This window comes from Pteropus medius, unplaced genomic scaffold, assembly GCF_902729225.1.
Source record: "Pteropus medius unplaced genomic scaffold, Ma_sr-lr_union100, whole genome shotgun sequence".
NCBI classification, from domain to species: Eukaryota; Metazoa; Chordata; class Mammalia; order Chiroptera; family Pteropodidae; genus Pteropus; species Pteropus medius.
This window is the reverse complement of record NW_024347791.1, coordinates 12313145-12327901: the sequence shown is the minus strand read 5'-3', so window position 1 is coordinate 12327901 and position 14757 is coordinate 12313145. Positions and strand designations below refer to the sequence as shown.

Here is a 14757-nt window from a genome sequence, read left to right as displayed (position 1 = left end):
AAACAGAGTTTGCCAAATTTAACGTTTATACCAGTGGTTCTCAACTGAGGGCAGCTTAGCCTGACCGTCCAGCTTACAAACACCAATGTCCCAGCCAAATGCAACCTACAAGAACTAGTCTACTCTATCTATAACCTGCCTTTCTGGGGTGGAGTTCTCTAACTCTGAGCTTCCTCTGTCTTTATTTTCCCCATAGGGGACATCTGGCAGTGTCTGATGATAATTTTAATTGTCGTAACTTGGAGAGGAGGGATACTACTAGCATCTAGTTGGCAGAGGCCAGGGACATCGCTAAACACTATCCAATGCATGGGATGCCCCCATAACACAGTGATCCAGCCCACAACATCAGTAGTTATGAGGCTGAAAAACTCTGGCTTACAGAAGTTTGGAAAGACAACTATGGCTTGTTCTTTAACAAGGACATATAGCTTTTATTAAAAGTAGGACTAATTATAAAGTCCTAGGTAAAAACAACCTAATTCTTTTGCCCATTCATGCTTCAAGGGCATCAATGACGCAAGAAAGGATGACAGGCTGAGCTGGAAAATAAACTACGAACTGCACGGCTTCTTGTGGGATTTTATGGAAGTGGGTATGAAATGCTGCTCTAGTTAGTGTCCTCTTCATTCTAGAGCAGAAATGGTCAACAAGAACTAGGTGGCATGCGATGCTGTGTCGTAGCGTTCCCCCAGGTCGTACCTTTAGTGTGGTACATTCCAGCTCCTGTAAGTGGGAACTCGCTAACTCCTGCTCCATGGAGCCCCAGGGACTGTGGGAAATGCTGAGAAACGACCTGGGGATCCCATGATTTCCTAACGGAGCAGGAAAGAGTCTCTTGATTCCAGGAACGGAACAGTGATTTAGGTGGACAGTAGTAGGTGGGAGGTGAGGACAACGAGCTATACAAAGAACAGAAAGAGATGGGTGACAGGAACCACACTGGTGGCCACTGTGACGGGGGAGCACAATGAAGTGAGGTACAATAATAGCGTCTCCACTCCAACTGTAACCCCAAGGTTAAGCCTGATTTAAATTGTTTTAAAAAGCCACTTGTTATTTCTACATTTTAATTCCAGTGAAGGATAAGCTCTTGCTTAAATACTCAGTAACAAGCGTTGGAGTCCCTCGGGCACGGGCTGCCCTGAGTTCTCCTTCTGCCTCTTACCACCTGTATGACCTCAGGTAAGTAACTAATGCTTTCTGGGCCTCTGGCTCCTTACCTATAAAATAGAGATAACAACATTACCTCCTTCATACCGTTGATCCTAGAAATAAAGTAATAATCATGTAATAATCTTAGCACAACATCTTACACACAGTAAGCAATTTATAAATTTCTATATTACTAGTTTTATTTCACATTTTTTAGCATAATACAGAAGAAAAGCTCAAAGATGGCCCACTAATCCCATTCTTCAGTTAGCAATGAATTCAGCTTTTAGAAAATGTGAAAGAATTCTATTTTGATTTTCCTAAATGAGGCAAAAACAAGACTGAAATATAAAGGAAATGACACTGCTAATTACAGCAACACTGTGATTTTGAATTACACCTATGTTTGCTTATCGTAGTAAAGAATTAACTTAAAAACAAAATTTAACTCCTCTCCAGTAGAGTTGGATTATTTCCAGTTTGGAGTATTTTTAAATAAAGCTAAGGTAACCAGCCGTGTATATAACATTTGTGCAAATTCCTGGCAATTTTTGAAGGCTAGACTCCTGGAAAAGAAATTGTTGAGTCAAAGGAGAGGAACTTTAAGGCTCTTGATGCTTATTATCACACTGCTCTCCAGAAAAGATTGTACCAATTTACGCTCCCCCCAACAGTGTGCGAACACGCCCTTTCCCCACCTTGTCTATCGCATTTGTTGCGAATATTTTTCCAGTTTGATATTTTTATATAATTGAGTCTGTAGGTTTTTTTCTCCTTTGCAATTTTTTCCATTACTTCTAACTTTAGAAACTGGTTCTTCCTCATCTCAAGGCTAATTATTCACTCGTACATTCTCTTAGCTTTTTTAAAGTAGGTTTATTTTTTACCTTTAAGTTTCAATACATTGGTACTTTGTTTCTGTATGTGATTGCAGGTAAGGATCCTCCAACTTTCGTTTTTTCCATTTAATCTCTTGGTTGTCCAGGACCACATCTTACAGCTACCACATCTTTAAAATGTTATTTAGTCTTTCTTCGGGAATAGATTTTACAAGTGACCTCAAGTCCTTCTCTTTTACAATTTGTAGAAGTTTTAATATGACTAAACACACACTTACAACATGGGAAGGCTTTTAGGATTCCGTGAACAACCCAGTATAATACTAATTGTGACGCTTAATTTTATGTGTCAACCTGACTGACTGGCCAAGAGGTGCCCAGTTGAAGCATTGTTTCTGGGTGTGCCTGTGAAACTGTTTCTTGATGAGATTTGCATTTGAATCTGTGGACTCAGTAAAGTACATTGCCTTCCCCAGTGTTGGATGGTATCATCTAATTCCTTGAGGGCCTAATGAAACAAAAGGTAGAGGAAGAAGACTCCACCCTCTTTATTCCTGCTCCATTGCTTAAGCTGGGACATAGCTTCTCTGGCTCCAGGACTGAGACTTACACCATCAGCTACCCTGGTTCTCAGGCCTTCAGACTTGAACTGAATTGCACCACAAGTTTTCCCAGGTCTCCAGCTTGCAGACATCAGGAGACTTCTCTGCCTCTGTAATGGATGGTGTGAGCTAATTCCTCAAAATAAATCTAGATGGATGCATAGATGGATGGATATAGCTAGAGAGAGAGAGATCACCTACTGGGATCACAAGTTACTTCTCTTTATATGCATCTGCTTTTAAAATTTTTATCAATATGAACTGTTTTGTCATAAGAACAACGTTTTCCGAAAAACGAATTATTTATTTTTCCTACGAAAAAATTTAAGAACATATATGCTTCTACTGACAATAATTATAAAAATCCAAGTGTAGTAGTAACAAATATTACTACTACAATTTGTAATATGGACTATTTCTCTTGTCCAGTTCCGTTACCCCGTCTTCCTATCTCCAACGTCTATAGGCATTCAGCCACTTCCAGTTTTAGACTTCTAAGCAGTGCATATCACCTCCTTTGCTCTCCCTTGAGCTACCTGTTTTCTCCTCAATTTCCCCATTCTTATTACCACCCAAGATATATATCCAGTGGTCATGTTTACCTCCTGTTCTCTCTCATCCATTACATAAGATCAGTCATTTTCATCTAATAGTCCTTCAAAATGTTTTTAACTTGCCCATTCTCCATTCTTCCTGCTGTCACAACCCTAATCAAGTTATTAGGGCCCACACCAGGATTACACCCAAAGCTGCCTAACTCATGCCCTTGCTGCACCAATCAAATCTCAAACCCATCCTCCACGTGTCACTGGATTACTCAGAAAATCTTTAGTGTCTTCCTACTGTTTAGCAGAAATGCCAAACTCCTAATTATCCATCTAATTTTGTCACTGACACCCTGTAATACTTGGCAGACTCCTTGGCACAGAACTGAATTTAAATAAACATTATTTGAAGAATGAGCAAGAATCTCTCAACCTGGAGAAGCTGTCTGCTCCCAAAAACCACGTCCAGGTTCACTCAAATGTGTTCTTCTTCCCCAGACTGCCTAGGCTGGCCTAAGCTGCCCTCCCTCATGCCTCTACAGCTCCCACTCATCCTCAAGTCTCCTCTAATTCCCTAAGGAGCCTTCTCTGACCACTTATCACCATGGAGACCTCTCCCTCCTTCCATTTCCTATGATATGGGCTTTCACCATACATGGGAGCCTTGAGTATACTGATTTAGATTCTTTTTTACCTGCTGCCTGCCTGTAAACCTGGTCTCCTGGTTTAAAATTATAAAATCTGAACTCCTATAAGACAGAGTCAACTGCTTATATCTATTTTGCAAATCTCACTCACCACCGAAGTTTCATGGTGTTATACAGTTTAAGCACTCAATGTACGTCTCCAAATTATCATGAAGCAGTTATTAGGGAGACAAAAAACACATCAAGCAAAACTGACCACACCAACACATCAACTTCCACATCCAGACAAAACATTAGCCATCACTCATCTCAAGAACAGCTTGAGCAATAAAGTTCAAACACCTTATGCTAGAAATGTCTTACACCAAGTTCCACCCCACCACCAGAACCCAAGACCCGGTGCCCCAGGATACCCAACACGCCCAGCACGCTTATAGCATTTTGCTTACTACATGCTGTTCCTTTGCCTGGAGTGTCTTCCTTTGCCCCACGACCTTCCCTACTTTCTCCATTTGATAACTACCTACTCATCTTCAAGCGCAGCTCAAATATCCCCACTTCTCTGTAACTTAATGACCTTCTCTAGGAAGATGTAATTAGCCTCACATTATCTTCCTGCTAATCAATGCTATATATTGCTTATCAACCATTAATATAGCTTTTTCTTGCTTAACACTTAAACACACACGGTGAGATAGTTAAGGGCAAGAGCCATGATTTATACATCTTTATCTACCCAACAACAAATACTATACTTACTAAAATAGGAAATAACTTGAAAAAAGAAAAAAAAAAAAGAACAGTGGAATTTATGTTAACTCAAAAACATAAAATAAGCCAGAATTGGGCTCATTTTAGTCCTCCAGAACCCCCTTTTTCTTTATCTGTCTCAGCTCCACTGTCTCTTTTCTTCTCCACAGCTGCCAACTTCCCTGTTACAAGCACATCTGGTCCAAAGGGTACAATGAAGCTTCTCTCCACCTCCCCCAAGCTACAGAGGAATCCTCTAACTAGTTTAGCAGACAGAAGGCCGGGATATTCATTAGGAAGAAAAGTCAGGAAAAAGTCATAGAAAATCAGCAAAGTAGTCAGGTTTACGCAGGGCTTAAGGCTCATCGTACTTCACTGCAAAGCCCAGCCACAGCGCAGACGCACCTGGCACGGTCCCCACGGCGCCTCGCTCCTGCTCTTCCTCTGCCACACACTGTCTGCGGTAGATGGTAAACAAGAGAGCCTCAGCGTGCCGAGCCAAGGATTTCTGCTGGTACTGCACTATCCAGGCCCGATGAGATCACTCGAATCTTTGCCAGATCCACAATCCCTCCCAGAAACTGCTGATCGCCGTTTTCTTCAGGGGCAGTTCCCCCTACATCGTCCCCTCAGACCCTAATGACAGAACTCTTGTGTAGTCATGCAGTCCTAGCCACCCCAAGGGATGACAGTACTTCCCTATCTGGTCCGATTCCACCTCAGCCCACAGGCCTACTCACACAGAAACCCCACAGGTGGCGCTCCTGAACTCTGCAAGGAATTCCTACCCTCCCTGGGTCTCCCTGACCAATCTGATTTGTCTCCAGTATAGACATGCCCGCTATTGGGATACCGCAGATGGAGAAGACACAGTGTTCCAAAATAGGATCTTAACCTGGCCTTGCCAGCTGTCACATGGCCTCGAAAGGTGGACACAGCTTTTACCTGGAGCCTTTCCACTGGATCATGCCAAAAGACCAGTAAGTGTCTAGGAAGTACCACCTATTGAGACGCTCTAAGTTGTTCCCCTTTCCCGTCAAAAGGATGCCTGCAACTACTGCTGGTTTAGAAAACAGAAATATGTAACAGACAGGTCCTGAATTCAAAGAATGATTATGACTTCGGCAGCTCAAGTTAATGAACTTTATACATTTCTCTAGGCTCTCTGGCACGTATTATGTGCTCTTCTGCAAACGGTCTCATAGAATTACAGCACTAAAGTTCTACATTACAGACCTTAAATACACAGAGAAAAAATGTCTGTTGCTTCCTTATACACACCTCATTCTAGCCATGGTGAGCCCAAAATGTACAGCAATAGACACTAGTCCAGGTGAGAAACAAAACCTGTATTTTCTGGACCTTCATTATTCAAAATCCTTTTCCATCTTAGAATCTTAGAATATTGCATTGTCATTTCTGGGCCAAATACAAATTTATAAAAGAATTCTGCTTTCTTATATATAATCCAAACCTCCTTACAAATTTATCTTTTCCTCCCTAAATTTATCTTTTACTCCTATGAGTAAAACTGCTCATAATTTTAACCATTTTTCTCTTGGAGTCTTTGTCTCTATTGTGTTTTATTAATTATTTTTAAGCATATATGAATCAATAGCTAATGCAAATCATTTAATTTTCACAATTTTTGTAACTTATGAAAATGTTCAATAATATACAAAGTAGAAATAATAGTACAATAAACCCAGTACTCCATTTCCCAATTTCAAAAATTATCATCATACTGCCCATTCATTTTTCCTACCCTACCAAAACTCGATTTTTTAAAAGCAAATCCCAGACATCATAATCTCATTTGTAAATACTTTAGTGTGTATCTCTAAGAAAAAGGTCTTTTATAGTTCCCATAATCATAATACTATTACCTAGCCTAAAAGTCAATTAATAACAACTACTTAATATCAAAAAATTCTGTCAGTGTTCAAATTCTCTGATTTTTCCATTTTTAAAAAATAGTAACACATTTTGATGAGAAAAGTGATGCTCACAGAATTATTAATTTTCTAAGTTATATATTCAGTATACAGAAGTAGAACATCAAGTTTCATTTGAAGCCTTGTTCTTCTTTATGTATAGCACAGCTGCCTTTTTGTTGTGTTTAGAAAAGGCTCACATCAGGAAATCGAATATATGGTGACGGAAGGAAATTTAACTTTGGGTGGTGAACACGCAATGCAATATACATATGACGTATTATTGAATTGAAACCTATATAATTTTATTAACCAATGCCACCCCGATAAATTTAATTTAAAAAATTTAGGAAGTACAAATATACCAAAATAATTTCAATAAAAATGCTGAATTTTTTTTTTTAAAAAAGGCCCACATATATACTTTTTAAATTATCTTTATAAAAGTGGCCTTTTCTTTTTCGAGTACTTGGATTCCACTTGAGTAACATTAAAGGTGATTCAGTGTTTGGAACCTGAGGTAGACTTTTGTTAGAGTATCAATCATTCTCTGCTCAATATCACTAAGTAGGTAAAAGTATAAGAAACTAAGAAAAAAAAAACCCATATGGTGTCTGTTGTGATCCCATCTCTATCATTACTCATCCTGAGGTCTCTACATCAGGCACCACAGTTGTAATAAAATGGGACGATGACAGTGAGGATGATGGCAACAATAATGACGGGCTTCTACCCAGAGAGAGAGCCAGACAGCCCCCTCTGGGTGAACGAAGGATTACTGAAACATTGATGAATAGCTTTAAACTTCTTAGGAGAACAAACATTGCCATCAAACTGTACAAGTCAATCCTGGAAAGGTAGGTGGGCTGGGATACTAAATCCCTCAGAAACTCATTTTCATTACCTGACATCATATGAGATAAAAGAAACTAAAATGTAAGCTGTGTTGCCATTGCCATCACCTACAAGTTTCTGATACAGTTTCTTAAAAAGATATAATTGTAAAGGATCTCTATCATAAGTCTTAAGTAAAGATACTTTTGAGGATTTTTTAAAAAGTATAACAATAAAAGAGCTGCTTGAAAATAATCTTTAAAAGTTACAGAACAAAAATCAAACAAGGAAACGAAATAGATTCCTTTATACTGACCTTCAAAAATATTGTTCTAAGCTCAGCTGGATCTGCTCTCTTGGTTAAAGCCACCTATAAATAAACATAAAAGTGTTTATATTATTAGAACAAAGCTGAGAAATCAAGCTAGAGACTGAAAGAAAATAAACTCCAGGTTAGAAATTAGTGGATTTCATTTTTGTACTTAAAGCACCAAATTTCCCCAGTGCATAAACTACTCCCTGGATTATTGATTAGCCTCCTTATGTGGCTTCTAAAATGCTAACATTCTGGGTAAGCAACCAGTAAAGCTCCTAATGTGTAGTGTTTAATGTATATATATTTTTTTGTCGTTGTTGTTTTCAAAAAGAAGGAGAAAAAAGAAAAAGTGTCAAAACAAATTTGTAACGATCTGGTATTTTAAAATCATACTCCAGAGTGACCCATACCTTTTCATAGCGGAATATTAAATATTAAAGTACAATTTATTTAAATATGCAAGAGAACATAGTTCTTAAAGTAGTTAGTGAATAAAGCAAATCATATGAACAAACAGAAGGGAATTACTTCCCACAGTTCCCATATTCACAAACAGGCGTGAATGCCTCGCTATCTGAGCATGTCCAGCAAAGTCTCCTCCTCTCCCCAATTTTTAATTTAAGAAATAAGAAGTCTCCAAAGGTACGACTATTATTCTCCATATTCTAGAAATACAAGGGGCTATGGTTACCTTTCAAGAGCAAAATTTGACAGATTAGCTCAGAATAGGTGTTGTGCTTAATTCTCCAGCCCACAAAGTCCAAAAACATCATTGGGAAAAAAGCAAGACAAACTTGAGCATGGCTGCCCCAGGCCAACACAAAAGAGTCCTTATGTGGAACCAAACAGTGGGCTTATTCAGTGTCCCATCACCCAATCCTGCTGGCAAAACCGTCATAAGACTGAATTCTCACCAAGCACCATGTCACCCCATGATATAGCCAAGGAGGGGTTCCTGGAAATACCCCAATACTGGAGCCATGTCGCTATCCATGGGGAGATTTATGCAAATTGTTCTAAATCCCTTCTGTGTGTTTGCAAAGGCTCTTCTGAGCTCTTTGGACAATGGGTTCTCTGTCTCTAAATATGTAACGGCCTGAGCTCCTTTGCCCACCACTGTCAGGAATAATTTTATTAACTGATCATTGGAATGGGAGAGGTACTCTTTCGAAATCACTTGGTTGGTCACCTTGTTTCCAAAAGCAAGACTGATAACTCTTTTAATTTCAGCTGAGTACTTGTGACCACAAGTGCTATATTTATCCATAAGAATCTGTGACCTTTTAAAAATCCTGAATTAGTTAGTGTTCTTTGCTGTTCAATTAAGGAGGAAAAAAAATAGACTGTTAACCAACTTAAGATTGATGATAGTGCTGACTTGAAGGTTGCAGGAGAAGATTCCCTCCTTTCAGACCTATATTCTGAGAGATGGAGTAGGACAGACATTATTGGAGAAGATGCGACAGCAAAAAATGCCTCCACCCTCTTCTTTTAGTAGCAGAGAAATTCCGAGTTCCACATCTCAAGACAGTCCATAAGTAAGTAGCCTTTTTTGAAAGGCATATGGTGACCCTCGGTACTTAGTCGGTTTTCCTGTTAAAAGCAAAGGAAAGTTTCCACAAAGTGAACTATTCTTGCTCCATCTGAATATCACATCCTTTAAAATCTAATTAGTTCACTATGCCATGTACTTCATAAAGCCTTCCCTGGGTCATGCTTTCACAGTGAATTTCTTCTTCCCTAAATTCCCACAGCTTTCTTCTGCTTATTGATCCCAAAATGCACATTCAGTGCTCACCATCAGGACTATAACTTGGTGAGAGAGAAGAAACAAAGCTTTCACTTTGTAACTCTCCCAGGGTCTCCGGCAGAGGAGAAAACAATACGAACGGTGACCACTTAAGTCATGTCAACCAACTGTGTATAGAACACGTTATGGTTTTTAAAGCATGACTATCCCCTCACTGGATCCTTGCAGCAATCTGCGACACAGAGCATATTATTGTCCCTATTTTACCGAGGGGAAACTCAGGCTCTGAAAGGTTCCAATATTTCCCCCAAAGTCAGATTAAGCGCCAGTTTGTACCAACATTTCTAAGTGTTTGAGATCAGATCCTAAATCGTCCATCTTTTACTGTGTAGGTCTTTCTACTGAACCACATTATAGGCAGCTTCAAACCGACCATAACTTGTGTTAACCACTGACAAAATATAATACATGCCTAGAAATGAAGAATCTCCCAATTTCTCCTCTCGCCAACAGTTTGTAGTGTCCATCCAGTGCTGTGCTGAAAGACATGGCTTTAGTGTCAGACTACCCTTGATTGGGGGACAGGCCTGACCTCCAAACTCATTAGCCATGTGACCTTGAGCTACTTGCCTGACTTGTTGGTCTCATTTTGCTAATCTATAAAGCATAAGTCCCAGATGGTTGGAGGAGTGATAGGAGACAGTTACATAAAGTGCTTAGCACCAAAAACACCCCAACAGTTAAAGCACTCAATAAATGGTATATATTATTTGTATTATTTATCCAAAAGTGTTTACTAAGCTAACTCCTAAAAATTTTTAAATGATGAGCAACGTGGCTCATAACTTGAGAAGGGAGAAATCAGGGTCTTCAAAAACATTTGCCAAAACCCTAAACAAACACTTAGGTCTTCCTAACTCATCATTCTCTCTGCTACCCAGCCCCATCCAATGCTACTTCTTGGAAACAAACCCAAAGTTCCAGGTATAGCACATGATCAGTGATCACTATGGAATTCCCGAGGTCCACTGAAATTATTAGGTCCTGGGCACATTCTACTAACAGGCAGGTGACTGTGGTTCAGTAGGGGATAGATCCAGAAAAACTGCTACAAGCCTCCGGGGCCTCACCTCCGCACTAATTCCATCTACTTTCCAATGCTCTGTGGCTATTCAGAATTTCCACTTCTTCTACCTCCCATTCTTCTTGTTTGGGTGTCATCTGCAGTGAAGAACACTTACACAGCTTCACTGAAGACAACACAAAGTTAGAGCTAAAAGTGCCAGGGTTCTGAAGGTGCACTGAGATGGAGTCTACCTGGTGGCAAAACCAATACCCAGGAAGTTCGCTGAGCTGGAAAAAGGGAGCCACAGAAATGCAGCCTCCCTTCTGAAATCAGATCAGCTCCTCAGCGTGCACGCTGTGTATCATCTGACAAGCCTTAGTTCATTGGGCTTTAAAAGATTCATCGAACTTTAGATTGTTTTCAGAAGGCTGATTTTCGTTGTTGTATAAATGGATTCTGTCATATACTAATAGCATTTAAATGTTTACATCTACCACTTTTATAATCCAATTGCCTGATTTTATCATTACTCCTCTTTATATTTATAAGAATAAATTCCACTCTTAAAACAAAATTTTTATAGCAGGAGTTTTGAATAAAGTAACTGGTTTTCACATACAGATCACCAAGAAGGAAAAGGGTTCTTGGCAGATGACTATAAAATACTACTATTTGCTACTTAAATTAACAGAGAATTTTACACTCAAGCAGGTTAACGTTCATATCAAGCTTAAGGGAGAAAGAGGAGGATTAGACCAGGAAAAACTATGCATTATATATTTGTTCAATAAATTAAAAGAAGTTTATTTTTATTAAACTTTAGTATGGGAATTTCAGGTCAATTCCATGAATCTACATTCCACAGGGCAAAATTTGAGGATCACTGAATACGTAAAGTTTTTGACAAGACAAACATTAGATACAATAGCTTCAATAGGTTATCTATCAATAGCATTTGCAGAACATAAATACCAGCTATGTACATCCCAGATATATCTATCTATCTATCGATCGATCGATCGATCGATAGATAGATATAAAAACAGCCAACAATAACATAACTTCAATGACCGGTTTTAAAAGGGGGGTAGTAGGAAGCATGGCATGGACAACCAGAAAGATATCCTTCAGGACAAATAAATTCACTCATTTTAATATGAGTTTCAGAAGCCAAAAGAAAGCAGATACTAGGAAAGATTCTTCCACATGTTGGAGTATTTTTAAGACTGGCTTTCTTATACTGATATCGAGCTGCAGTTGCCGGCTCATTACTTTAACACATCACAACAGTACAGCATTGAGGACTCAAAAATGTTGCTTAGGTCTAACAGTGGTTGGGAAGAACCTAAGAAAACCTACATGAAATATGGGAAACTAATTTGAAGAAGAAAAGGTAAAGAAGAGAAAAGCTATCATTTTACACTGGTAATCTCCAGTGACACAACACCATGACCTTCTCAAAGGTATCTGAGTCTTCCATATCCCCAGCTCTGGCAAAGACCAGAAACTAAGTAGAGGTCCCCAAAATGTTAATTAAAGAACGTCTTCCAGGTGGGAAGAATTAGATCTTTACAATGAAAACAGGTAGCTCCCTTTAGACCAGTGGTTCTCAAAGTGTGGTCACTGGGCCATCAGAATCACTTGGGAACTTTTAGAAATGCAAAATTTCACACCAGACCCCAGACCTACTGAATCCAGAACCCTGGGGGTGGGCCCAGCAGTCTGCGGTTTGACAAGTCTTCCGGATGATCCTGTGCTCTTAAAGCTTAAGAACTGCAGCTTCAGCTAATGTCCAATTCTGTCTGATTAAGACCAAGGATTTTAGCCCCAGTTGCACATTCAGGCCACCTAAAGAGCTTTTAAGTTTTATCAATATATATTTGCCTTACTGATAAATTGTACACCTGAAACATACTGGATTTCATTAACCAATGTCATCATAATATAATTAATTAATTAAAAATAAAAAAGTTTTATCAATGCCCAAGCTCTGCCAAAGGCCAGTTGAATTAGAACTTCTGAAATGGGTATCTTTAAAGCTCCCCTGTGAGATTACGATGTTTAGCTGGGCTGAGAACCACTGGGTTAGTAGAATCCAAGGTCCCAACCTCAGCTTCCTACTTTACCAACTGTATAATAACAGACTTCACTTAGCAATACTTCCTCTATCACCCTCCCAAACGTGAAAAGTCTGAAAGACAAGACAAGCACAGGCTTATACTTAAAATTTTACTGTCATGAAGCAATTATTTACCTCAGATATGAAATAAAAACAAGAACAGACAGCTCATCAAAAGCAGACTCCTCTGTGTGTGTGGGAGGGGATAGAGGAAGATGTGCATGTACACACATGCAGCCATGCAGTGACAAGCAGAAAAAGGATGTGGAGGGAGAAATGTTCCTACATGGTCTTTTGTACCTGAGGATGTAAGTGTAGTAGGTGGACCAGAATCCCAATGTAAAGTACTATTGGGTGTAACCTAATAACTTAAAAACTGGGATCCACCCTTCTTCCCATGTACTACAAAAACTACAAAATTAAAACTACATTTCCCAGACTCTCTTGCAGCTATGCGGTCTGAGTGCTATCAGATAAAGATGAGTGAGAACTGGAAGGCAAAGGCTTGGAAGGCAATGATTTGGAAATTAGGAACCATGTTTCTGCTGTTTCTGCCAGCAAGCACCTCCGTTGGAAGTGTCTGATTTTCCAGTGGCAACCTCCTGCCCATGTCAATGACAGCATGGTTCTGAAATACTCCCCATTTGGCAGGTGATTTCATGACTGCACAAGAGGCAACTGCTCCCTTGGTGGCCTGATCTACTGTGAGGCTCTGGAAGTCATTCCTGAGAGCTCAACCTGATGTCTGTTTCTTCACCTTCCCAACAAATTCTGTAAGCCATTTAATACCCTGTAATAAATCTCCCTCTGCTTAAACTAGCTAGAATGCATTTTGTTCTCTGCAAGTGAACCTTGACTGATACAATCAGTAATTGCAAAAGAAAGTTTGAAATTCCCCAAACCACAGAGTTACCACAAACTTGAGAAGAAGAAAGAGGTGTATTATCAAATTTAAGAAAAATATTTTATTGAATTCACTGGGTCACTCATTCCTCATCCTACACTTTCCCTAAGTTCTAATAAATGAAGAGCAGTCATTATGAAAAAAGTTACTGAAACATAAATTAGTACACAGACAAGATGCTACGTTAAGCATTCTTCGAACCACAACATTTTTGTGTAATCCACCCCCAAAAGTTCATATCACTCAACAGTTGACGTATAAAGCACCAGACATCATAAATGTTAACCCACTGGGTAATTACACAAGCAGGTCATTTCAGGGCCGCCAAGATGCTTATCAGAAGGATTCAGTAGGTTGTGAAATGTGTTGGATTTAACTCTAAGCCATTGTAGACAAATATTAAACTATAAAGCCATCATCATTAAAATTCCGATATTAAGAAGGAGAGTATGACGGTGAAGAAATAAATGGCGGTGTTTTAGCTGTGAGTTTGTTATGCCAAAAGAGCTTTAAACACGCTAATTTTAGATTTTATTATTATTGTTATTAAGCTAAAGCTAACATGCCGGTAAATGCTCCCAAGAGCAATAATTTGACAAGAGATAGTATGAGTCTCTCTGAAATAGACAATTTTTCTGTTTATATTTTTAACTCTTTAAAGATAGTAGAAGATGCTTGTTCACCCTGACATAGGTGGAAATCATCAGCTTTAAAGATTCGGTTCTCATTGTGCTAACTTGGTCACCTTGGGCAAGTCAGTTAACATCTCTGAGTTTTACTTTCCTCAACTATAAAGTGGGAAAAATGACAAAATCTACTTATCTATTTCATAGTTATCTTAAGCACCAATCAGATTGAAGAAAAAGTACCCCATGAATCCTAAAGTGATAAACAATGTTAATAGTGATTATTAGCTACTCTTAAAAAATATAAACTGAGAAGTACATGACATATAAGTACATATTTCTAATCCCAAATATGAATGGAGTGAGGAAGTCCAGCATGTATTCAACTTAGAAATAAGTAACAAAAGATGACAAGCTAAGAAAAAAGACAGCTTATTAAAATTCTATTGGATGATCACAGTCTTGTTAGAAAGGCTGGAGAATCAACTTGAGGCATGGCTCCGTCACAGATACCTGAAACTATCCCAGAATCACTTGGTGAGGAATCTACTTCAGATCCCATAACAGAAGCAGGTTGCCTAGGCTTCCTGTTAGGTTAGCTCCATGGAAATTTCACACACAAGCTGCTTCCTCATGTTGCCTGCTTCCATATCAAAGTCACACGTGAATA

At 39.0% G+C, this 14757-nt stretch overlaps 1 protein-coding gene across 3 annotated transcripts in view; it reads right to left on the bottom strand.

The window, feature by feature from the left end:
- SLC25A13 (solute carrier family 25 member 13) overlaps nt 1-14757 on the bottom strand; it is a 165371-nt gene that overhangs the window by 138248 nt on the left and 12366 nt on the right. For all 3 annotated transcript variants that reach the window (XM_039878040.1, XM_039878041.1, XM_039878044.1), the window contains one exon: nt 7623-7676. In XM_039878040.1, the coding sequence (XP_039733974.1) occupies nt 7623-7676 (54 nt within the window). Of the gene's footprint in view, nt 1-7622; nt 7677-14757 lie in introns of those variants that run through there.